This window comes from Quercus lobata, chromosome 10 (assembly GCF_001633185.2).
Source record: "Quercus lobata isolate SW786 chromosome 10, ValleyOak3.0 Primary Assembly, whole genome shotgun sequence".
NCBI classification, from domain to species: Eukaryota; Viridiplantae; Streptophyta; class Magnoliopsida; order Fagales; family Fagaceae; genus Quercus; species Quercus lobata.
The window spans coordinates 31461387-31487305 of NC_044913.1; the positions used below are offsets into that span (position 1 = coordinate 31461387).

The following is a 25919-nucleotide window of genomic DNA, read 5'->3' on the forward strand; positions in this document are numbered from 1 at the left end:
TGAAGGCTATAAATAAGCCACAAAGCACCATAAACAAGGTACACAATTCTAAACACACAGAATTAGATTCTTATTCTCTGAGAGATATTAAGAACTCTACTGACTTTATCATCGGAGAACCGTTGGCTAACATCACTCCGATGTCTTTCTCTCTCATCTTTGCAGGGAACGTTACCTTGTCATAAGCTCTGTTGAGGTTATTGACTGACGACCATTTTTGGCTTCATCAATTTGGCGTCGTCTGTGGGGATAGTAGATCTGAATCATACAGATTTTCGTAGCTCTACCATTCAAACAACACAATGGATCCAAGTTTCAGCCCCACTTGATCCAATGTAGATGATCCAGCAAATTCAAACACTAGCAGCGAGTGTTGAAGAATTGACCAAGCAAAATGAGGAATTAAGGCAACGCCTCTCCCATGAGAATAGTAATATGCCCAATCCTCGCCAGTGTCATCGAAACAATGTCGACAATAAGGGCCACAGCCCCCTAACCAGTAATAGAGAAGAAAGTTCCAAACAAACGAAGCGGTCCAATTCTAGGCGAACAGAGCAGCCCAATCGCAATAATGATGAGCTCTTGAGAAACATGAGGAAAGAAATGGATGAGATGAAGAACGCTCTAAAAGGGAAATCTACCAAAAACTTAGATGGGATAATCAAAAGAACAAATTCACCCTTTACCAGTGAAGCCCTAGAATGCCCACTCCCGCAAAAGTTCAAGCTCCCTCAACTAGAATCTTATGACGGGCATGCAGACCCGTTAGATCACATTGATTCTTTCAAGACATTACTGAACCTTCAGAAGACACCTAACGAAGTGATGTGCAAATCCTTCCCAACAACTCTTAAAGGAGCTGCTTGAGTTTGGTTTAGCAAGCTAGAGTCATCCTCAATAGCAAACTTTGATCAGTTAAATGATTCCTTTGTTTGTCATTTCATCGGGGCTTAAAGGCATAAAAGGCCGACTTCCCATCTACTAATGGTGAAATAGCAAGAAGGAGAAACTCTAAGGGCCTATGTGAAATGTTTCAGTCGAGCAATCCTGGAGGTGGATGAAGCGTACGACCAAGTCCAACTAATGGCCTTCCAAGCTGGTCTAACGACTAAAGATTTTATCTTTTCCTTGGCCAAGACTCCACCAACGACAATGATGGATCTCCTTTTTGAAGCTCAAAAGTACATGAACGGAGAAGATGCATTGACAACAAAGGGGATGGATGGCAAGCGAAAGATAGACGACGTTGATAAGCCTCGACACAAGAAGAAAGAAAAGAAGGATCGCTCCCCTAATTAAGAACACAAAGGGCAGTTCGAGCCTCTTGAAGAAAATGGTAAATTTACCCTTCTGAATATGCCTATGAAAAATGTTTTTTTACAAATCAAGGAGGATCCAAGCTTGAAGTGGCCAAAACCTTTGACTTCATTGCCACACAGACGAGATTAGAAGAAATATTGTTGGTTCCTCAAAGATCACAGCAACACTACTGAAGAATGCAGAGACCTGAATGGGCAAATTGAAAAATTGATATAGTTAGGGAAATTACAGAAGTTCGTAAAAAAAGACCATCATCATCACCAGATAGAAGAAAAGCCCAAGCAAACTATGTCAAAGAAGATGACAAGAAAGATGTCAGGGCCACTGTTGGTGAAATAAGAATGATCACTAGAGGGCCGGTTACTGGGGGTTGTTCAAATCTTTGTGAAAACCTACCAAAGACAGGTTAGCAGTGTTCATGCAGGACACCCAATGATGAAGTGTAGAAGGACCAAAGTAGAGGACATCGTGCTTTCAAAACACAATGCCAAAGGAGTGAAACAGCCTCATGACAATCCGCTCGTAATTATGCTTGCAATAGAAGGATGCAACACTCGTCGAGTATTGATCGACAATGAAAGCTCGGCAGAAATCATGTATATGACAACCTTCCAGCAAATGAAACTTGACCTAAAAAGACTTTGTCCTTTCAAGTCTCCCATGGTTAGTTTTAGTGGAGACCGAGTTAATCCAAAGGGGATTATTTCCCTATATGTCACAACTGGAACCTATCCTGCACAAGTAACTAAAGATATCGATTTTCCCATAGTTGATTGCCATTGTCCTATAATGTCATTTTAGGAAGACCAACTCTCAATCGCCTGAAAGCTGCTACTTTGTTGTATTACCTCAAAGTCAAAATTCCAACTGATAATGGGATAGGAGAGATTTGTGGGGATCAGGTGTTATCCCAAGAGTGCTACTAAGCAATACTTGTAGGGAAAGAAAACCATACCTAGATAGTCGAAGAAAATCAACAAGAACCAATAAAAGAGTTGAAGACGGTGAAACTGGTAGAAGGAGATACATTCAAAACCAACAAGATAGGAGCGACTTTGCTGTCAGTAGTAGCAGATGACCTCATATCCTTCCTAAAGGAAAATATGGATGTATTTTCCTGGACTCATGAAGATATGCCTGGTATAGTCAGAAGTATCATAGAACACCGTCTAAACGTAGATCCAAAGAGGAAGCCTGTCCAGCAGAGACGAAAAGTATTTGATCCTGAGCAAAACAAAGCCATCATGGAAGCAGTAGACAAGCTCTTAGCAGTAGGTTTTATCCAAGAGGTCTATTACCCAAAATGGCTAACTAACTTCGTCAAGGTAAAGAAGTCAAATGGGAAATGGAGGATGTGTGTCGACTTCACAGACCTTAACTAGTTGATTCAACTTCAAGACATGAGCTATTAACGCTTATGGATGCCTTTTCAGGATATAATCAAATCCGCATAAGTGAAGAAGACTAGGAGAAAATGGCATTTGTCATAAGCCAAGGACTCTATTGCTACAAGATAATGCCCTTTGGAATAAAAAATGTTGGAGCCACATATCAAAGGTTGGTGAACCACAAGTTTAGCTAGCAAATCGAGTAGAATGTAGAAGTTTATGTCAACGACATGCTCGTCAAAAGCAAGACAAATGCAGAACACTTAGACGACCTAAAAGAAACCTTTGTCACGCTCCAAAAGTACAAGATGAAGCTCAATCCAGCAAAATGTGCCTTTGGAGTGTCATCAGTATTAGAAATAACTTTCGCAATAGCTTTGACCAATCAATTCCAAAGAAAATGGCGAAATTACACTATTAGTCCCTAAAGGTTGCCCTGTGATCACAATTGGTCCTTTAAGTTTCAAGTGAGCATTATCGATCCCTCAAGTTCAAAGAAAGAATGTTATTAGCCATTTTATTAATTGCCGTTAGTATTGTTGTACATGTGGTTAACAGAAAAATGATGTGGCATCTTTTTACATACTTAGACCAACCAAAATAAGACACATCAATTAAAATCTAGGTTAGGTCCATATAAGCAAAACAAACGGAACAATCTCTTCACTACTCAATTTATCTTTCCCACCTCCATCCCAATCCCAAATTAATCACAACCATCTCTCCACCATCAACCTCTGACCCTCTGCCTTACAATGTGGGTGAAAAGCGAGAATCTATTACTAGAATTAGAATTGGATGGATTAAGTCTTCATGAAAATAAAGCAATCCAATAATGATCATGATTGTAAAGCCTACATTTTGACTACATCAAGTTAAGTCCATTTTGTTCTTCTCTCTCCCAAAAAAAGAAAAAAAAGAAAAAAAGAAAAAAGAGAGAGATAGAAACCTTAGTTGCCTTCATATTTTGTGTCAACCACCACATACTAATAAGCTATCATGTGAGGACTCAATGACTCTAGTTGATGGCGTCGGCGTTGGAGAGGCAGAGGTGGCCCACCCCTCCTCCTCAGCCATTGCTTCTCTTCAACCAATTTCAGACTAAGATCTCTCTCAACCAACCTAAAATTTCTTCTTCATTTTTGGGTTTTTATGTAAGTTCCTTTTGTGGGCTATCTTGGGGAAGAATAGATTCGTAGAATTCTATACCTAAACTCATAGATTCAGCTAGGTAAAAGAGGTGGATGACCATCATGAGCTTTGATGGCCATGATCGATGAAGGTTAGGAGGCGTGGGTTTGGATTTGGCTTCTTTTGTTTTTGCTTTAAAATAAAAATATTTTTGGTGGGTTGGAGCTTACATAATTTTTTAATTGGCTAGGTTGCTTTGTATTAGACCAACTCAATTAAAGAAGTCACGTCATTATTCTGTTAACCACATAGTCAATAACATTAATAGTAGTTAACAGAATGACTAACAATGCTCATTTTTTAAACTTAAGAGACTAATAGCGCTCACTTAAATTTTTTTTTTTTTTTAGAGTTTCAACCTATGGCATCCATTCCTAATAATAACTCTTTATCATCAAATCAAGATACCAATCAATTTTTAGTGTAAACGGGGATTGAACCTCATATCTCTTATACAATCATCAGAGACTTTACTAATTGAGTTAACTGTAAAGAACAAAAAAACCCAGTTAAAATTCATGATAATAGGAATTAATATTAGAAATAACTTCTTCAATAGCTTTAATCGATCAATTCCAAAGAAAATAGTAGTCTATATATAACTAACTACATCTACAACATTTTTATAACATTTTTACAACAAATCACAGGTGGTTAGTTGTTATTGGTTCAAATTTCAAACTAACGTTAAAATTACTTTTTTGCCCCAACAATAACAACTAGTAACAACTTGCCACTTAGGATTTGTTGTAAAAATGTTTTAGACATATCATTTCTCTTCTCGTATAATGTCCTAAAAAGGTTGAATTATTTAAATGGAAATATCATAACTTGCTTTTAGTGGTCAAATACGTTTTAAAGACAATCAGGACAAAATGTTTTTATTAGGAAATGATAATGTATTTGGTAAGGAAATATTGTCATATACATTGAGCCACTAAATGTTCATTTAATTGAGAATATTTATGGCCATTCAAATACTAACATTATATATGGGTATTCCCAAAATATTCAATAATTTTTCCATTATATATATATATATATATATATATATATATATATATACAAAATAACTTACAAATTATTACAAACATAAAAGCTTTGAAATTGGTAAACAGAAAACTGATTTCATCAATTCACTTAAATAATAAATTTTAATAATTTATATAAAAATATTTCAACAATCCCCCACTTATTTTTATAAAATTATAGATATATAATTTCTGGGTTAAGATAAAATCATCTGTTTTTTTTTTTTTTTTTTTTTTTTTTTTTCCATATATCTTGTTTTTTGACCGTACATATATATATATATATATATATATATATATATATAGAACAAAAAACATGCTTAAAATTCATGATAATAGGAATTAATATTAGAAATATCTTCTTCAATAGCTTTGACCGATCAATTCTAGAGAAAATAGTAGTCTATATATAATTAACCATTCTCATATAATGTTATGAAAAAGTTGAATTATATAAATGGAAATATCATAACTTGCTTTTAGTGGTCAAATGCGTTTTAAAGACAATCTAAGAATTTTATTTTCAAATAACATTAAATATTAAAAAAATTAGTTAGTTGTCACGTTTCAAAATAATGTTGAAAACTAGCATCTCGAATGTCTAAAACTCGAGTTTCAAGATAAATTCGAGTTTTTAAGTCTCGATTTGTGGAAATCGAGTTTTTTAGACTCGAGTTTCACTTCTTCTTCATTCTTCAAAGTGTCAAATCGTTCTTCGTTCTTCGACGGCAGATTTGAAGACCAGATCGTGCCTCTTCAAATTAGATATTCCTCTTCAAATCGTCTCTTCGTTTCTTTAGATCGTGCCTCAAGTCGTTCTTCCTCTGTTTTTCTTCAGATCTCCAAGTACAACATTGAGTGGTTTTGTTTTTTGGAACTCGAGTCTCTAAGACTCGAGATTTATAGATTGAAATCGAGTCTGTTAAACTCGAGATGCTAGTTTCCAACATTCTTTCTAACGCATCTTAACTTACGATATTCTCCCTCTTCACTGTGCTATTCTGCACATTCCCTCGACAATCTAGACAAAACGTTTTCATTAGGATATGACAATGTATTTGGTAAGCAAATATTGGCAAATACATTGGGCCACCAAATGTTCATTTAGTTGAGAATATTTATAGCCATTTAAATACTAAAATTAGAGGTTAGACTATTTTGTGGTAATAATTTGGTTATATAATATATTATATGCCTGTTTAAAAAAATTTATATACTACTTTCGTATTTGTGTGTTTTAATAAGTATTATTGTTTCCTAAAAAAAAAAAATAGGGATGTTTATCCCACATTGGTTTTGTGTGTTAGAGTTTTAGTTCTTATATTCACAGGCTACAACTACAAAAGTTAGGCCATTTGTAGTGGTACTCTGATTATGTAATATATTATAAGACTGTTTAAAAAACTCTATATACTACTTTTGTGTTCGTATATTCTAATAAGTATTACTGTTTTCTCAAAAAAAAAAAAAAAAACTAAAATTATATATATATACACACAAAATAACTTACAAATTATTACAAACATAAAAGCTTTGAAATTGGTAAAAAGAAAACTGATTTCATCAATTCACTTAAATAATAAATTTTAATAATTTATATAAAAATATTCCAATAAATTGTATCATAGAAAATTAACAAATAAGTTCCACAAGTCGATCAAGAAACCAAAAGTGATCCTTGAATATCAACATGCTTTTGTACTCCAGCAACATGGCATTAAAACCTATTAACCAAGTGAATCAAATATTTCCGAACATCGATCCCTAGCCTAAAATCTAAACATACAAACATCAAAACATTAAACATGAAGTTGAGAAATAAGGAAAGCATGCAAATATTCAGATTTTGTGTCTTACCTCTTCAAATATATAGTTTTTGTTTGTTCTTGAAAAAGAGTGAAAGAGTAAGAGTAAAAGTGTAGATTACAGAAAATTAGTGTGGAAGTGGCTGGCCATGAGGGTGAGGTGTCAAACAAAAAGCAAATAAATGGTGACTCATGCTTGAAGGTGAGTCCTTCTTGCTTAGTAAGTGAGGTATGCTTCATGCCTTGAAGGCAAGTGATTGTTTGTTCAAGTATTTAACATATGTGCATGTGTGTTAGTAAAGGAATGTAAATTGGCTTAAGGATCTTTCCATATGGGAAGATAAAAATGTAAGAGTCATCACCGATCGACTTGCATAGGCCAGTGATTGTTTGTTCAAGTATTTTACATTTGTGCATGTACGTGTTAGTATGATACATCTTTGCATGTCCTTAGGTTGGCTAGAAAGTAACAGAGACAATATGATACTTTAGTTAGAGAATTTTTTATGTGAGAAAAACAAGATGTGAAGAAAGCAAGGAAGGCATGTGCAACGTCCAGATGAAGAGAAGTTTCTATTCTTGACTTTTCTTTATCATTCATTCAAGCTTTTCAACTTGTAGGTTGATAGGTTTTTAATGCTTTCTCTTTAGTATATAGTATAGCATAGGTTGTTCTTCCAAACCAACAAGTGAGATAGCAAATAAGTGCAAGGAAATAAAAAAGCAAAGAGTGAAATAGTGAAAAGTAGTGTGTGTAATGTTATTAGTATTAATAAAACTGTCTTTATAATACTTTTTAAACTCATCAAAATAATCATGGTTCAGTTAATATTAAATAAAATTTATTTTAATTGAAATTTAAATATAAAGGTCCCACTTAAAATTATTTCAGTAAAGCTCAAATTATATTGAGTTGACTGTGATTCAACTTGAGTGTGGTGAAATTCAATGGGAATACAAATTCTTTGTACAATTTTTTGTGTATCACTCTATGTTCTACTAATAACAACTTTTCATATATTGATTTTACTTTCCTTATAAAATAACTGGAGTTGAAAATGGAAAAAAATTATACATATAGTAAGTTGTAATTTGTGGAATATAAAGTGGTACACAAAAAATGGTATATGAAATTTGTAGTCATTACTCATTTTTACCCATGGTATTTGATAGTAAATCTTAAATTTATTATTTTGACAACTTTTTTAGGTAACAAACCTCAGTAAAAAAAATACCCTCAAAAAAAAGAGTCATTTGATTTTGTTAGAGAGGTTGATTTATAATAATCATATTCTCCAGTTATGGATTTGACCTTTCTTTTCGAGGAGGCACTCAATATAAAGTGTTATATTCTCTATGTTTGTTTTCTGATTTATTTGTTTTTACTATCACTGGTTCCAATCTAAGGTTATTACACAACAAATCAGTCCAATAGTAACATAGATCCATCAAGCACAAACTCTTATGTAAACATGTTTGTCTAATTAAAATCACTGTACAACTCAGTTCGCTAAGTTCCAAAGCTTTGCCACTCATCCAGCATTGGATGGAGGGCCACGTACACATAAACCCATATTCGCGTTGAAGAGTCATTTTTGTATGAGAATGAACAGTAGTACAAACATTCTCTCCTTTAATGCTGGTTTTATTAACGTGTACTGTATACATTAGTAAATTATTTTAGAAAATTTTTTATAAGAAATTTAAAAATTTATTTATTTATTTTTCAGTTTTTTCAATTCATTATAAAATTTTATTAAAAATAGATTATTAATATATACTTTAAGGACATACATTAACCGAACTCATGTTAACCGAACCCGTAAAAAAAAAAGTTAAAATAAAATTAAAGAGTAAAAAGTATCCATTATGAACAGTAACGGATTTGGATCTTTTGCCTGAAAAGAAAGTGAGAGATCAGAGAATGACTAGTAAAATGGGAAAGTTAAAGACAAGAAGGGACTGAATAAATAGAGGGTGTTGTACTAACAAAGCTCCCCATTGATCGAGAAACCCCTCGAAGAGTTGCTTTCGGGTATGTAAAAAGACAGAAAAGAGTGGAAGCAAATAAAGGCCATGCCAACCTCCAATTAGTGTTTTGACTGATACAATTTGCATGCATGGGTCAATCCGTTGGTCACTTCCAAAATGGGAGCGTCTGTCTTACCTCATGGCTCGTACAGTTGTTCTCTTTTATATATGAGCACATATGGAAAGGTTAACATATAGCAATACAAGTTAATTTGGTCTGTCGGAAAAATGGAGGCCAAGAGTAAATGCTGGGAGAAAGTAGAGAAAGTAGAAGAAGAAGATGATGATGAAGTAATGGTAGGAGACCATGAGATCCTCAAGAGAAGAATCTCTAGCCATCCTTTGTATGGCCTCTTGGTCGAGGCTCACTTGGGCTGTTTGAAGGTTCTCTCTCTCTCTCTCTCTGTGCATATCAAAAAACTGCCTTCATATTTATTACAAATTTGATTTCTGCTTTTTCTATGAGAAAATGGCACTGGAGGATCCTACTAACAATTTCTGTTGAAATAAACCTGTCTATAAGTTTGAAATCTTGAAGTAGTGGGTCAGCCAGAAACTTCATGATCTTTCTTTGCTCCCTTAAAAAAAAAATATTAATTGCTTTATTTAACTTTTTCTTTTTTCTTTTTATTGAGAAGAGAGGGAGGGAGTGATTTGGGGACATATAACTATTTTTTTCATAATTTATATTTTATTCAGGGGTACCGACTTTTGGATACTCTACAATCAACATTTCCATCAAAATATGTTCTTTGACTCTTTGTTTTCCTTGACCACTTCTCTTGTTACGGTTTAAGGGAATAAATTGTACATGAATTCTTTGGTTCATGTTGCCAAGAACCAATTTGTGGCTGATATTGCTATCTTTGAAGCGATCCATAATAATATGGATGTCAAATTAGGTTTTCTACTTTATTTGAATACCCAACAATAAGCATTGTTGTCAGATTGCCTTGGTTTAGTGTAGGGTTTTTTTTTTTTTCTTTTTTTTTGGGGGGGTGGGGGAACTTTTGATATAGGATTTGAGTATTCACTATTCATGAATCATGATGATGTATAAATCACTATTTTCAGTCATTATTTACGTCCTTTTTACCTCTACAGGTTGGTGACATAGGGGAATTGTACATAAATCATAGCAGAGAACAGAAGCAACCAGAAAACAATGCCAGCTTTGGCATGGCTAATCGATCTGAGCTAGATCAATTCATGGTAAAATCCCAGTTACTCATAATTATTAACCAAAATCTCTCTCTCTCTCTCGTACACAGTTACACTACGACATAAAGTAATTCGTTGAGCTGAGCCTTTAATTTTTAAGGTGTGGACCTAGATGCCTTGACGTAGATTGGAGTAAAGTTCTCATATGGTCTAATACATGTTTGAGTCAAACCTAACGTGATATCTTTCACCATTTGCTTTATTCAATTCTCGTTTTGATGAAATTAAAGCAATATTTCTTCGAAAATGACACAAGACCCGGGAATAAATGCGTTGTAGTCAGTTCTTAGTAGACTACTAGTCCATAATATGCAGTTTCCCATGCCTATCCTTCATTAGTCCCATACACACTGAATATATATATATATATATATATATGTGTGTGTGTGTGTGTGACTATCAAAATATATTTACTTTATTATTTAGTAGAAAAACATGTCTGCAAAATGCATTGCAAACAAAAAACTACATCGAATTATTGGATTACCCATATTTAATACTTCACACCTTAATTTACTTAAAAAGACTTGCAAATGCATGAGTTGAAAGGAAAATATGAAAAGCAATTATATATATAAAACAAATTTCAACCATTAAATTTGAAGTGCTTTTCTTTCAAAAAAAAAAATTTGAATTACTTTTTATTCATTATTTTGATATACAAGAAACCTTAATGAACGTAAATCTATTGTGTCCCCCCACCATACAGATCTGTTCCTGAGGAGTTAAAGTTAGGGTCTTTTAATTTCCTTGAACTGCCTAATCTAGTTCTTTACCAGATAAGCAACACTATAGACACGTACACAAGTAAACTGTATTGGATTAGTTAATTTCATCACAAACTATAAATATCTCTTATACGCAATTAAATTTTTTTTTTTTTTACACACAAAGCCAGTGACAAAGCCAAAAAGAACATGTCATTCATGTGAATGCTAAGAGATTTTTGAATGCGCAAAAAAAAAAAAAAAAAAAAATCACAATAAACAATGTATACATCATATTATATTTATTTATTAGAGTTTTTTCATAAAAATAATCCATTTTTTAATTTAATTTTTTTCAAAGTAATTCTACTCACAAATGAAAATGTTTTTATTGGTTTGATAGACATAAAGTTCAATTACTTTGGTAAAAGCCTAAGGGGTGTTTTTTTTTTTTTTTTTATAAAGAAAAATTAGGGATAATGTGTGTAATCACCCTCTCACATTTTATGGTATATTGTCACTGGGGCTTTTTGGTAAGCCCATGGGTACCACTAGTATCCAGTAAGGTGTGCCATTACTCGACCACATTATTACAATTTCTACATATTAGAGAGTATTATATGGACTAATTTTTGAATCCACAAATTTATTTAGCTTAACATGCCAGTTTATTTTTATCTCTAACTAATATATAGTTTTTGTTTCTCAAAAAAAAAAAAACTAATATACAGTTTTTTAAAAGTATTACTTTTTTTCTATATACATTTGTACTTTTAAACAATTATTCTTTAAAAAATTTGGTCAATGAAAATAAATTTATCCAAACACACTCATCAAACATTTATGTACTTGAATCTTCATATATAATTTATTTAACTTGAAAAAAAATATTTAGAGTTTATTATGCAATTATCCTTATATTTATTGCCACTTTTTTCTAAATATATTTGAACTTTTACACAATTATTCTTTAAACAAATTAGGTCATACACTCATCAACATTTATGTACTTGAATCTTCATAGTTTAACTTGAAAAATAATATTTAGAGCTTATTAGGTAATTATCCTTATATTGATTGCTTATACACAAAAGTCTATATCATATCTAAATGAGAATAAATTATTATTTTGAGATGTGACAATCATTATTTTATATTACTTTTGAAATGTTAAGGTATGTTTGGTAACTGTTTTTTCCCCTTATTTTCTGTTTCCAAAAACAATTTTCTATTTTTTAAACTAAAAAACTTGTTTGGCAACCCAAAATTGAAAGAAAATAAAAATTGTTCTCAAAACTCAATTTGTGAAGGAAACTAAAAACATACAAAAAACCGTTTTCAGTTTTTAGTTTTCAAAATTCAATGAAAATACATATTTGATTTAATGAATTTGTCTCATTTAATGAGTTAGCATTAGAGTTCAAATCCTAGTAACAACATATTTTAGTATTTTCTATTTTTTTCTTCAAATTTTTTTTTTTTAATTTTAACTAACCAAACATGTTTTTTATTTCAAAAATACAAGAAAATTGTTTTTTTCTTTATATTCTCAAAAACAAGTTTTTGAAAATAGAAAATAAAAACTGTCACCAAACATAACCTAACACTTATGTTCTTTTGTTTTCTCATCTCCTTGATTAAAACTTTTGCTTCCTTTTTTTTTTATCATTTTTTTTTCTTTTCCTTTTTTTTTTTTGGTTCTTTTTATTTATTTATTATTATTTTTTTCTAAATGAATAATTTGTTAGCAATATCAACATGAAATGCATGAAAGTATTCACTAAAGAAAAAAAAAATCAAATAATATTTATTTAAAGGAAGGAATGAGTCAATTGAAGGTATTAGTATTTAGCTTTTTTTTTTTTTTTTTTTTTTTTTTTTTTTTTTTTTTGGGGGGTGGGGCAAGGGGCGCAATTGCCCTCCCGGCCCCCTCAATCCCCTTGACTCCGGCCTTATACATAACCTTACATTAGCTCTTTTACACGCACTTTGTGTGTGTTCATAGGGTTAGGAATTGATTTCTCACCTAAAAAAGAAAAGGAATGATAAAATAAAATAAACACTTCTTGAAACTATTTGTAACTGCAAGTAGTTAAATAAGTGTGTAGAAATACTATTTTTTTTTAGAGTTTTAACTTATAACGTCCGCTTCTAAAAAGAAAGTGAAAAATTAAGACACTAATTAGTTTTTGGTGTAGGCATTCAACCATCAAAGACTTTTCCAGTTGAATTAACTGGAACTCACAATGTGTAGAAATGTTAGTAGAGGTAGAATGTGATGGACAATTTTAAAATTTTCAATTTACTTGTCCTTAATTAATCTGTCTCATTGTTAAATAAATTTTAATTAACTAATAGGGTTTTTTGAAAGCACAAAAAGTGGACAACAAATTAAGATTTTTACTCCTTAATAATAGTATAGATTACCTTAGAGAGTTACCCAAAAACCTACTATTTTACTGGTGTTGATCCGCATTAGGCTTTCACGAGGCAGCCAATTAACACTTTTTTTTTTTTTTTAATAGAAACTATTAATTGTAAAATAACACTATAGATTCACCTTATATATAAACTACTAATTGGAAAATAATACTATAGATTAGCAATTCTAGCTTTAAAAATTGTATATTCATGGGTAGATGAGCCTATTTCCCTACAAAGTGGCTAGGACAGACAAGCCCATGGGCCCTTGGCTTAAGATAGCCACTAAATTGTAGAATAAGTTGGCTATAGATGGATCATCCCTAGGAACCCTATGCAAGGTGGGCTCAACCTTCCCATCCGAATTGGGATGATGGTCGAGCTGAAATGCCCCACGGATCTCATTCGTTCAGTCCTAGGGCTAGGATAGCGTTTAGGAGAAGCAAACTATAGCCTCTTCATTAAATTGAAGAATAATTCCTGTGAACAGTAGATCGAAGAGATAAAAGCCATCCCTTTTCAACGACAGCAGTCAACAAGGGATATATGCAACAATTAAATACCACCACCGCCTTTTGCTTGGGATAAAGGGCCGAATATCTCACTTTTCATTTAAAATATTCTTTCCTGTGGTAGACGTTGCGTGTGGGCAGTGGGGTAGACTAATAAATTATTGTGTGCAGCAAATAACTGGCAGCCCCCTCTGTACCAATGAGTTAAAAAATTCTAGTAATGAGTCAAAGTAACAACTTTACCGTAAGTGTGTTTTTAGTGTTTTTATTCTATTAATCTATAATGTAGCAATTGACAATTGAATGCCCATTAATATGATAAAATGGCGCAATAGAAGCGATCATTCTTTGAGTAAGATCATCTAGGTCGAAAGCTAGATGAGTGACCAGGTTGAATGGTAGTAATTGGAGATGTTGTGGCATGGAAAATGTGGATTTTTTTTTGGGTGAACAATGAGTTTTTAAGAAAATTTTTTCCCAAACAAGTTCATCAATATCTTGATCAACTTTAGACAAGTGAGAACAGTAAGGCAACTGGCTGCGAATAGGCTCAAAATCATCAAGGAAACCCGTTAGAGATTGATGAAGTCATTGTTGCTATCGATACTCTTGAAATTGTATGGTCTCAAAAAGTTATGTGAATGATGGCTTAGATAGGGCAAGTTGATTGCAAAGAAAGCACATACGGGAATGAAATTCAGGGATAAGCTCCCTTGACATGTGTTTGGATCTATAGAAAGTGACCTTAAGCTGACATAGCTTGGCACTATTGTTTCTTGAGCTGACCTTAGAGCCGGCATAATGAGAGGTAAACATTTTCCATACTTTCTTAATTGTTTCATAAATGACAAACTTCATGTTGATTAAGGGACTGGAAGTGTTGTGAAGCCAGGAAGTGATTGGGTTATTGATGATATCCCAATCTTCAAGACATGATACGAAATCATTGTCAATCTCACCAGCTTTCTTCATGGGTGCCTTACAATTTTTTACAATAAAGAGCTAGAGCTAGCGAACTCAAAAAAGTTATGCATAGGCTCAAAAAGTTAAATTATCCCCCATCATAAACTATGTAGGTAAGGAGAGACTTGCAAGACACCATATGTGCCTTTTCTTTTTCTTTTCTTATTCTCTATTTTTTATGTTATAGGAATTTTATTGAGTGGTATGAATTAATTATATTTGAGTCCATACAAAGATGCCATTCAGATTCAAAGTTAAACCATAAAGCTAAAGATAGTTGTGGAGATATATAATATTTATTTGTTAGTACATATGTTTTCATAATCTCACTATATTTTGTATTTTCATTATACTCATACTATTTGTACTATACACATAGTATGCCTATATAAGAGTTTCACTAGAACAATGTTATACATACAAAATATACATCAAATATACAAACCACTCTCTCTCTCTCTCTCTCTCTATCTCTTTATTCTTAGCATGGTATCAGAGTCACATTCTTGTGGCCCTCCATAGTTAGATCCACAACCACATGCTTCCGTACACCATCGATGATGACAAAGAACCACTAGTGACAACCAAGAAGTTCTCTTTCATGCCTTCCATCACCAAGCCTAAGTTATTCGAAATTGGCCCCACATATCAATTCCTTACACTCAGATCAGTCGACACACTTAAGAACGAAGGAATTTCGAGCCCTCACGTGCCATATGCACCACCAACAGATCCCATGCACCAGCCAGCTACCACCACATACCACACATGCACTTCACTTCATAACCTACCATGTTAACCCTAGGCCATCCCATCCACACATCAGTGTCACAGGGTTGGCCATTTACCCATTAGCTTTGACCATTAACCATACATTGTTGACTTTGACAGTTGACTTGTCACTTTGACTTTGATCTATGTCGCTATTGACTTTTTTGCCAGAGTTGATTTTTTCTCGTCATATCTTTCCTAGCTAATTTTCACATTCTGATTTCATTTTTGCATTCCCTTTTTTTTTCATTTGAGCTTCATTTTTCATTATTAAAAAAACAACAACAACAACAATAACAACAAACAAACAAAAGACACCTACAAGTTCCTAGCTTCCATGGCTTAGCACCACAAAGCCTCTCACCCCATCACTCTTGTGTTGGATGGTCTCACTACTTATCATGCTTGGTCCCAAAACATGTCAATCTACCTCAAAGGGAGAAAAATGTGGAAATTTGTTACCAGCAAACTTCTCAAGCCTAAACCACTTATGGATTATGATTCTGAAATTGAGGATGAGTTTGATGCCCAACTTGAAGAATGAGAGGGTGCTCAAAAGACGATATTGTCATGGTTTATCAACAGTTTTGTTCCTTTCATCAACATTGTTCGCCCTAGTATTGACACAACTAAAGCTACTTAGGATTTCTTAGCCAATCATTACAAATACACTAATGACTCTGCTTTTGAGTTCCAACTTGAGTTCAAAATTTATCAGATGTTCAAAGAATTAGGTCAGCCAATTTCTAAGTATCACTCTCAAACTTCTATTATATGGGAACAATGTTTGTTGTAGCTCCACCTCTCAAGTGTGCAAAGGACATTGACTTGTTTGCCAAGTTTATGCATTTTATAATGATTCTTCAAGATAACTTTGAAACCACCAGGGCAGCCTGCTTAGTCGCTCTCCAACTCCTTCACTTGAAGTTGTAGTTAAAGATCTCATATTTAAGGAGAACCTTCGGCCTACTCATTACATGTCATCCTCTGACTATGTATTGGCCATACCTTCTACTCCTCCACAGACTACTACTGCTTTTAGCCTTGCTCTTCCACGGAATAAGTCATATAGCTCTACCCTCTTAGTCATCAAAGGGCTTTCACTGCAAGTTTTGTTGCGCCAAGGGACATGATATCTCTGTTTGCTGTAAACTTCAGAAATTCCTGCAAAAGCAAAACAAAGGTCACCTTCCTTAGGCAACTGCTATCCTTCATATCCATCTTCGACCTCCTCACTCACTACAACTAACATTGAGGCAGTAGTTCAACATGTTTTATCTCGTATCTTCATTGCCCTTTTTGTCACCTTAGGTATTCATTCTTGGTTTTTTGACAATGTATGTCCCACTTCCATTTATACAGTTGATGGTACTCTTGTGCCTATTAGTCATAAAGGAACAATTTCTTCACCTATTTTATCCCTTCGAGGCACCTATCTCATTCAAAATTAGTTCATCAACTTGCTTTCTGTTGACCAAATTTGTTAACTATGAGTAGATCTTCTATTTACTAATCATGGTGTGGATGTGCAAGATCCTCGGATATGCCAGCTACTTGGGATAAGCCGTAAGGTTAGGTGTATCTTTGAGGTCCAAAACAAGTTTGCTTCCTTCGTCGTGCACTTTATGGCCTTAAGCAAGCTTCTTGAGCTTGGTTTGAAATGTTTAGCTTAATGCTTTCTCATCAGGGTTTCATTTCGAGTCCATATGACATAGATGTTTTTGTAAATCCTCTGTTGGTATCACTCTTATCCTCCTTTATGTTGATAACATGATTATTACTGAAAATGACCTTGCAAGTATTTTTGCTCAGAAATACCTTAGTCAACATTTTGAGATGTGGGATCTAGGCACTCTTAGCTATTTCCTTGGGCTTGAGGTTACTTCCTCCTCTGATGGATACTATCTTTCCTAAGTCAAATATACTTCAGATCTTCTATCCAAGGCCGGTCTCACAAATAACAAAAGTGTTTCCACTCCCTTGGAAATCAATGCCAAACTCACTTCCTTGGACGGTAAAACTCTATCAGATGTTACTCGCTATCGTTAATTGGTTGGTAGTTTGATCTACCTCACAATCACTCGCCTCGATATTGCCCATGACATGAGCCTTGTTAGTAAGTTTATGGATGCCCCTCACTCTGTTCACTATGCTGCCATTCTTTGGATTCTCTAATATGTCATGGGCACACTCTTTCATGGTCTTCACTTCTACTCTCGATCATCTCTCAAGCTTTGTCCCACAGACCATTGCTACATATAGGTTTTTGCCTCTTGTTGGCTACTTCTCTTGTCTCCTAGCATAGCAAGAAACAGGATGTTATTTCTCACTCTAGCACAGAGGTGTACCCTTTCTAACACCACTACTAAGCTCGTATGACTTCAATAGCTCTTGGCTGACTTGGATGCTCCACAGACCACTAAAACTCCTTTTTTATTGTGACAACCATAGTGCTATTCACATTACTCACAACAATATCTTTCATGAAGCACATTAAAATGACTACCACATCACTCATCATCATCCCAAGAATGGAACATCCCAAGAATGGAAATCTCCAATTGTACTCCATCTTCTCGGCTAATCAACTTGCTAATATCTTCACCAAGCCTCACCCACCCAATCGTCTTCGAGATTTTATATTCAAACTCTAGTTGGCATCTTCCATGCCACCTCGAGTTTGAGGGGGGATATATATGGTAGTTAGCCTATTGGGCTTAAGCCCATTATACTGTGTATTTGCCCTACACTCAAATTGCTTATACTACGCACATAGTATGCCTATGTAAGGCTTTCGTTTATACAGTGTTATACATAAAAAATATATATCAATATACAGACTATTTTCTGCCTCACTCTCTATCTTTATATTCTGAACATCATAAACCCTAATAAAGTATAAAAAATTAATTACATCAACCAAATTTTCACTACAGTAACTTGAAACTATCAGATCATCTAAATATTTCATTGGAATGTTTTTAGGAGCAGGTTTGTATGTGTACAATCGTACTATTGTCTGTGTAAGGTAGTGGTAACTAACCAACTGATAAAAAAAATAATTAGATGAGGACTCATACGAACTGGAACAAGCACACGATTCTACTATAGTTCTTTGTTTTATATATGTGGTTTTGTGATTATCATAAAGCTAAAGATAATTGTGGAGACACATAATATTTCATTAACCCTAATAAAATCTAAAAAATTAATTACATCAACCAAATTTTCACTAATTTAGATGATATGTGCTGGATATGGACCAGTACTAGTGCATCTCACCTTATAATACATACTATCAATTATAAAATTTCATTTGAAATTTTTTCTCTACACTAACATGAAACTATCAGATCATCTGAATATTTCATTTGAATGTTTTTAGGAGCAGGTTTGTATGTGTACAATCATACTATTGTCTGTGTAAAGTAGTTGTAACTAACCAACTGATATAAAGTAATTAGATGAGGACTCATACCAATTGGAACAAGCAATAGAAGAGACGATTCTACTATAGTTCTTTTGATTTTCTTTGTTTTATATACGTGGTTTACTGATTAGTATACTTTTAATTTTGGTTGAAATGGACAGGAAGCATATTGCATGGCATTAGCAAAGCTGAAGGAAGCAATGGAGGAACCTCAACAAAAATCAATGGCTTTCATAAAAAACATGCATTCACAACTTGAGGAGCTCACAAGCATGCATCCAGTACCTGCTGAACATGACACCACTTCTGGTGAATGAACTAGTGTGCAATGCTACTTTCTTTGGTTACTTTAGATGCTTAACTAATTAACTTGTATCTGAGACAAGAATTAGCATCAATATGACAGTGTGGCAATTTTATTTCAATTATTACTGCTGAGACGTTCACATTAGAGCAGAAGATTATGCAATATCACTAGCTAGAGCTATACATTTTCCTTGAGATGTCTTTGTTTTCATGACTACTTGCACGTTGTATGGGATTGCATATATTTCAGCATCTCATTGGCCTTATCACTTTCGGTTTCAACAATAGCTATTTCTTTTTCATTTTTATTTTAAGCCCAAATGGAATGATGATTTCTAGGTACAAAATTTTGAATCATTTCCTAATTATTTCTTAATGGGTTAAGATCTCTACCCATTTAAATCCTCTAATTCCTTCCAATTTTTAGTCAGGTTTGAAACACTTCTCTGATTTATTATGGGGTAAATGAATTTTTTAAGTTTTACGTGTCTTACACCTAGATGCAAATGGAATGAACTTGGAGTATTTTAAAAAAAATTTACCGGTTAGTTATAGTTAGTTTGTAGCAAGATTGATTGTTACATTTTTTTTTTTTAAGTGAAGACTGATTGTTACTCTCTTTCTTATAGTTATAGTCTTATAGGTTGCGTAGAGCGTAGAGCCTATAACTATAATAAGAAAGAGAGCAACAATAAATCTTACTCTTTTGTTAACCATATGGATCATGGATGTTCTAGTTATAAAAAATAAAAACTACAAGAAAACAAGACACGAGCCTTACCTAAAATTCACAAGGCGAGATCCTTGTCAAAAGTATGGACCATCTAGACCTAGATGGCATCCTTTCTGCACTGAAAATACCCGCTATATTCTCAACATCAAGGTTTCAAATAACCTAGCTAAAAAAAGTTATTATCAAATGAATCATACGCACATATGCCGTCAAAATAATGAGAAAGAACTTTTGTTTATCACATTCCATTCGGTCACAAAGCCAGAAAATTTTTCAGGCCAAGATTATATAATAATATGAAAAATTTTAGAATTGGGAACTTATCTAGATAATAATATATAATTTGGAAATTTTCCGTTATATTTATAATTCAATAAAAATCACAGATTGGCCAATGAGCTTAACTCAATTGTTTGCAAGTGCTAAGTAGAGGGTGTGATCATGGACCATAAATAAAATAAAAAAGAGGCATAGGTTCATAAAATCTAGGTTAAACTACGTATTTGGTTCCTATCATTTATAACATATTTTAATTTGGTCCATAACCTTTACTGCCGTGTCAATTTAGTCATTGCCGCTATCTCTTGGTTGGAAATTGCTAACATGGCAAACAGTCAAAATAAAAAATTAGTTTATTTTCATATCAACAGAAATTAATTTTTTATTTTGACCATTAGTCACGTTAGCAATTTCCATTGAAAAAATAACGGCAAAAACTAAATTGACACAATACTGAAATGTTAAGGACCAAATTAACATATTTGAAAAATTATGGATCAAATTAAAATATGGTGTAAAAAATAGGGATCAAGTATGTAATTTACCATAAAATCTATTTATATTTATATAGATAGATAGATAGATATCGCACAAATATGAAACCAGCGATTACATAAAATATAAATACCATTGCTATAATTTTTTTTTATTTTATGACTTCACTGTTATGATATTTATTCACAAGTTCTTAGGAAACCCCCAATCTCTCATTTATTGATATATGTAGTTTCTTTTAAATTAAAAATTCAAAAATAATGGTAGAGGTAAAAAAAGGAGTTGTAAAAGGTATGCATATCCTATGTAAAAGATCTATGGTTTAAACCCTGCTTACATCAAAATCTAATTGGTGTCTTAGTCTAATGATAAAGACTAATTAACATTTATCAAAAGTGAACGTCATATGTTGAAACTATTACTCAAAAAAAAAATCATACAATGTTTATAACTATAGTGTTATAATTAAATGGTTCTACATCTATAAAATTTTTTAGAAGATATTCTACCTCTATAGATTGTGAAGTTTCATGACACATATAATAATATAAGAAATGGACTCAAGTTACACCTGGTATAACTTTACAAAATATAAAGTTACACATTTTTTAAACTATAGATTTTTAATAGATCTAATGGTCAAAATAACACTACTGACCATGTCAGCATCAAATATTTAATGCCTGCTAAATCATTTAATCTATTTAATACTATAACACTATTGGCCATGTTAGCATTGAATATTTGGACCTATTGAGCAATAATGCAACACGATGATGTAGCTGCCACTAATGATTGATGAAGGAAGATAATGCAATAGTGTTGTTTTGAGTTCAGTCCTCAGAGTTAAGAGATCAGCCACAAAACGCACCATATCACTTAAAGAAAATGTGAAGCGCAGCATTTGGAGTATTAGACAGTTATTTAGCTTTTAATTTACTATTAGGCATGTGTGTTTAGCTGTTGTATTAGTTATAATTGATTCTGTTATGTTAAGCCTCTCTCTCTCTCTCTCTCTCTCTCATCTATTTGTATATAATCATAAATAGACTCTTTTTATGTAATTCATTCAACCATTTTATGCAATATATTGAAGTATTCTCTAGAATATTCTCTCAATTTCTTCATGGTATTAGAGCCATGCTTCCATGGCTTCTGCGAATCCAAATTCTTCTTCAACCTCAACTATTGTGCCTACAATGGTTAATTCCATTGCACACATCAATCCCTTACTATTGCTACTCTCAAATATGTCCTCTATGATGATTGTGCAGCTTGATTACTCCAATTACATCGTTGGGAAGCACGAAATTGACGCAATTTTGGAGATCTATTTATGATCGATGCCATTGATGAATCTGCTATGGCACTAGATCAATTCTTGAAGGATTCCTCTGGTAATGTTACCACTGAGGTTAATCCTACTTTTCTCAATTGGAAGAATCGTGAACAAGCACTTTTCACCTTCCTCAATTCTACGTTTTCTCCATCTGTTCTTGCTCTTACTGTAGGACGGAAATCTGGTAGAGGTGTATGGAAGGTTTTAGAGAAGTGTTTTGCTTTAGGTTCTAGATCTAGTGTAATCAGTGTCAGAAATGAGTTGAATGCAGTGAAGAAGAGTACAAATTCTATTGATGTGTACTTTCAGAAGATCAAACAAATTAGAGATAAGTTGGATTATTTTTGAGTGATTCTTGATGATGAAGAATTGCTTCATGTTGCTCTTGATGGTCTGCCTTCAAAGTATGATTCTTTCAGTTCTGCTATAAGGACTCGTAGTGATGTTCTTTCTGTTGAAGAACTTAATCCCTTCTCAATGCTGAAGAAAGAGTAATTAAGAAAATATCCAGTGTAGTTGATGGTACATGCATGGCAATGACTACTAATTACCAATCTCATGGTTTTGGTAGAGGAAGAGGCAGAAATAACAATTAGAGAGGTCGTGGAGGATATGGAGGTAAAGGAAATTCCACTGCTGGTACTGGAGGTTACAATTCTAATCCAAATGGAGGTTTTAATAGCAATTTGTCTCAACCTAATCAAAGTGGCCAGTCTAGATCTTCAAGGTTTCAAGGTTAGACTCAACAACCATAATATCAGATTTGTGGAAATAATGGACATATGGCTTTGGATTGCTACCACAGGATGGATTTTGCCTTTCAAGGCAAGCATCCTCCATCAAAACTTGTTGCCATGGTAGCCAATTCCTCTTGAGTTCATGTTGCAAATGGTTGGCTCACTAACACTAGCTATTCAGATCATGTGACCCATAATTTGGCTAATCTCTCACTGCAACAACAACCTACTTTAGGATCTGAGATAGTGACTGTTGGTAACGGTCAAAAATTACATGTTACTCATATTGGCAGTGGTGAGTTGTGTACTTCCTCTCATAATTTAAGGCTTGATGGTATACTTGAAGATCCTGATCTTGCATCCAATCTGTTAACTGTTCATAAGCTTTGTTTGCAAAACAATGCCTTCTACTATTTTGATGCTTATAGATTTTCTATTCAGGATTTACTTACAGGGAAAATCATTTATGAAGGATTGAGTAAAGATGGTATATATCCTATTCCTGCATCATCCTCTTTGGACTCATCCTCATCTTCCTCTCCACTTTATCAAACTGCACCAGTTTTTATTTTCACATCTGTCAAGTCTGCTTAGATTTCATTGTGGCATAAAAGACTTGGACATCCAAGTGCAAAGTTTTTACATTCTGCTCTTCAGTCTGTAAATCATGATTTTTCTTTCAATAAAGTTGATGAGTGTTGTTCCTCTTGTAAATTCTGTATTAGTGCTAAGATGCACAAATTTCCTTTGAACAAACACGAAATTCAATCTACTTCCATGTTACAAATTGTTCATTTTGATGTTTGGGGTCCAACACCTATTACTTCTTTGTTTGGATACAATTACTATGTTGTGTTCATTGATGATTTTACTAGATTCACCTGGTTCTTTCTTCTTAAGCAAAAGAGTGAGTTGCTTGATATGTTTAAACACTTTAAGAATCTAGTTGAGAATCAATACTCTTCTAAAATCAAGATTTTAAGGTTTGATAATGGTGGAGAATATATTAATTCTCAATTTAAGTCTTTTGTTCTGAAGATGGCATACTCAATCAAACTTCTTGTCCACTTACCCCTCAACAGAATGGTATTTCAGAGAGAAAACATAGGCATATTGTAGAAACTGGTCTGACCTTGTTATATCAATCTCACTTACCTCTCAATTACTAGTCTTATGCCTTTTCCACTGCCTCATTTCTGATTAATAGGCTACCATCTTCTGTTTTAGGTCTGATATCCCCTTGGGAAAAGGTCAATCACATGTCACCTCCTTTTACTGCCCTTAGGACCTTTGGATATGCCTGCTACTCATACCTTAGGCCTTATAATAAGCATAAACTACCGCCTAGGTCTGTGGAGTGTGTCTTTCTAGGCTACCATCCTTTGTCCAAAGGGTATTTATGCTTGGAGACTACTACTAACACTATTTACACAGTCTACTATGCTTTGTTTAATGAGGATGTGTTTCCTTTTGCCCATAAGTTTAATCTCATCACTTCTCATGTTCCTTTCTCCACTGCTGTTCTTAATTCAAACTGGTGTCCAAACTCTTTTATCCCTACTTCATCTTCATCTTCATCTACTCCTACTTCATCTTCATCTTCATCTACTCCTACTTCCTCTACTCCAATTTCTTGTGTTCTTGATCTACCTTCAGAGCCCCCTTCCTCTTCTGCTTCCCCTTCCTTGCTGTACAGTCCTACTATTAATCCTGATTTACCTTCTTCTTCTTCTTCACTTGATGTCTCTATTCCTGTAAATACACATCCCATGCTCACTAAGTCTAAACTTGGTTTCCACAAGCCTAAAGTTCTTCAGGTTACCACTTACTATACATATCAGGAGCCTCCTTCTTTTGCTGTGGCTGCAAGATATCCTCAATGGGTTACTGCTATGGATTTTGAGTTTCACTCACTTCTCAAGCAGCAAACTTGGTCACTTGTACCTCCACTTACTGATAAGAATGTTGTTACTTGCAAATGGGTTTATAAGCTGAAAAGGAACAATGATGGCACTATAGCTAGGTATAAGGCATGGCTAGTGGCTAGGGGGTTTCTTCAGCAATATGGTTTGGACTATGAAGAAACCTTTAGTCCTGTGGTTAAGCCAGCTACAATGAGGTTACTTTTGGTTCATGCAGTGACTTATGTTTGGTCTTTGAAGCAATTAGATGTGAGCAATGCTTTCTGTAAGGTTGAATTTATTCAATCATGTATTGGCTTTATTTCGTGCTAAATTTGCTTGTATTTTAGCAATTAGAGACCCTGTATTTAGTTGGGAATTATGTAAGGGTTTTGTGTGAGAAAATGTGAAGAAAACTCAAGATGTGTGCATACAAAGGAGCCTCATGATTGACTCGTGACTGGCAAGTCGCCAAAGTGGCATACGTGTGAAGTATGCAGGGAACTGAAGGGTCATGACACCTGGAGTACTACAGGAAAAAATATACAGTCTGGTCAGGCAATTAGCTCATAACTCAATCTCGCAACTTGTTCCACTCGCGAGACTGAGTCACCAAAATGCCTTGTTTGGATGAAAACTGACATTTCGCATTCTTTACATACACTACTATAAATACCCTTATACCTACGAAATGTAGAGAGTTTTTAGAGAGAAACCCTAGAGAATTTTGAGAGAGAAACCCTAGAGAAAAATAAGATTGACTCATCCACAATCTTTGTCATTTGATTCTCCAAATTCCTCTACTCTTTCCCTCTCCATTGACATATCTTTGAGAGGTACATTTGCTAAATCCTCATCTCACTATACACATATCAGTGAAGAGGTATTTTGGTACTTGGAAAGTAGTTTGGAGATGACCAATTTACTTGGTTGATGCAATGGGCTTATTGCGGGATCCCGTAAGCTAAAGAAGACACAATTAGGCTTAACCCTGTTGGAGCAAGAAACTTAGAGGGCTTAGGTGCATTGGGTTGATTAGGCTTGAAGGGTTTTCTGCTATTTATGTATCCCAACTTTATTTTTTAGTGGATCATTTGACCGCTTGGAGGGTGGCGGAGAGGTTTTTTGCTGAATTCTTCGGTTTCCTCTTCGATAACACGTGTCGGTGTTATCTTTGTATTTGCATCTCTCTTCCCTTACTCTTTACCTTTTAATTGCTGTTGTGTTTGTGATTTATTATGGTTTAGAGTGTTTTACCAATTTGGATATAGCTTATATTCATCATTCCGCACATATATTGTTTGTGTATAAGCTTGTGTTGGTATTGTTGAAATTGGG

General features: G+C 33.8%; 1 protein-coding gene across 1 annotated transcript; it reads left to right on the forward strand.

Annotated features, from left to right (window-relative positions):
* Positions 1 to 8933: 8933 nt before the first annotated feature.
* LOC115962444 (homeobox protein knotted-1-like 1) lies at positions 8934 to 19322 on the forward strand. The gene is made up of 3 exons (XM_031081281.1): positions 8934 to 9150; positions 9871 to 9978; positions 18953 to 19322. The coding sequence occupies exons 1-3, from the start codon at positions 8995 to 8997 to the stop codon at positions 19106 to 19108; spliced, it is 420 nt and encodes a 139-aa protein (XP_030937141.1). The 5' UTR covers positions 8934 to 8994; the 3' UTR covers positions 19109 to 19322.
* Positions 19323 to 25919: the final 6597 nt, after the last annotated feature.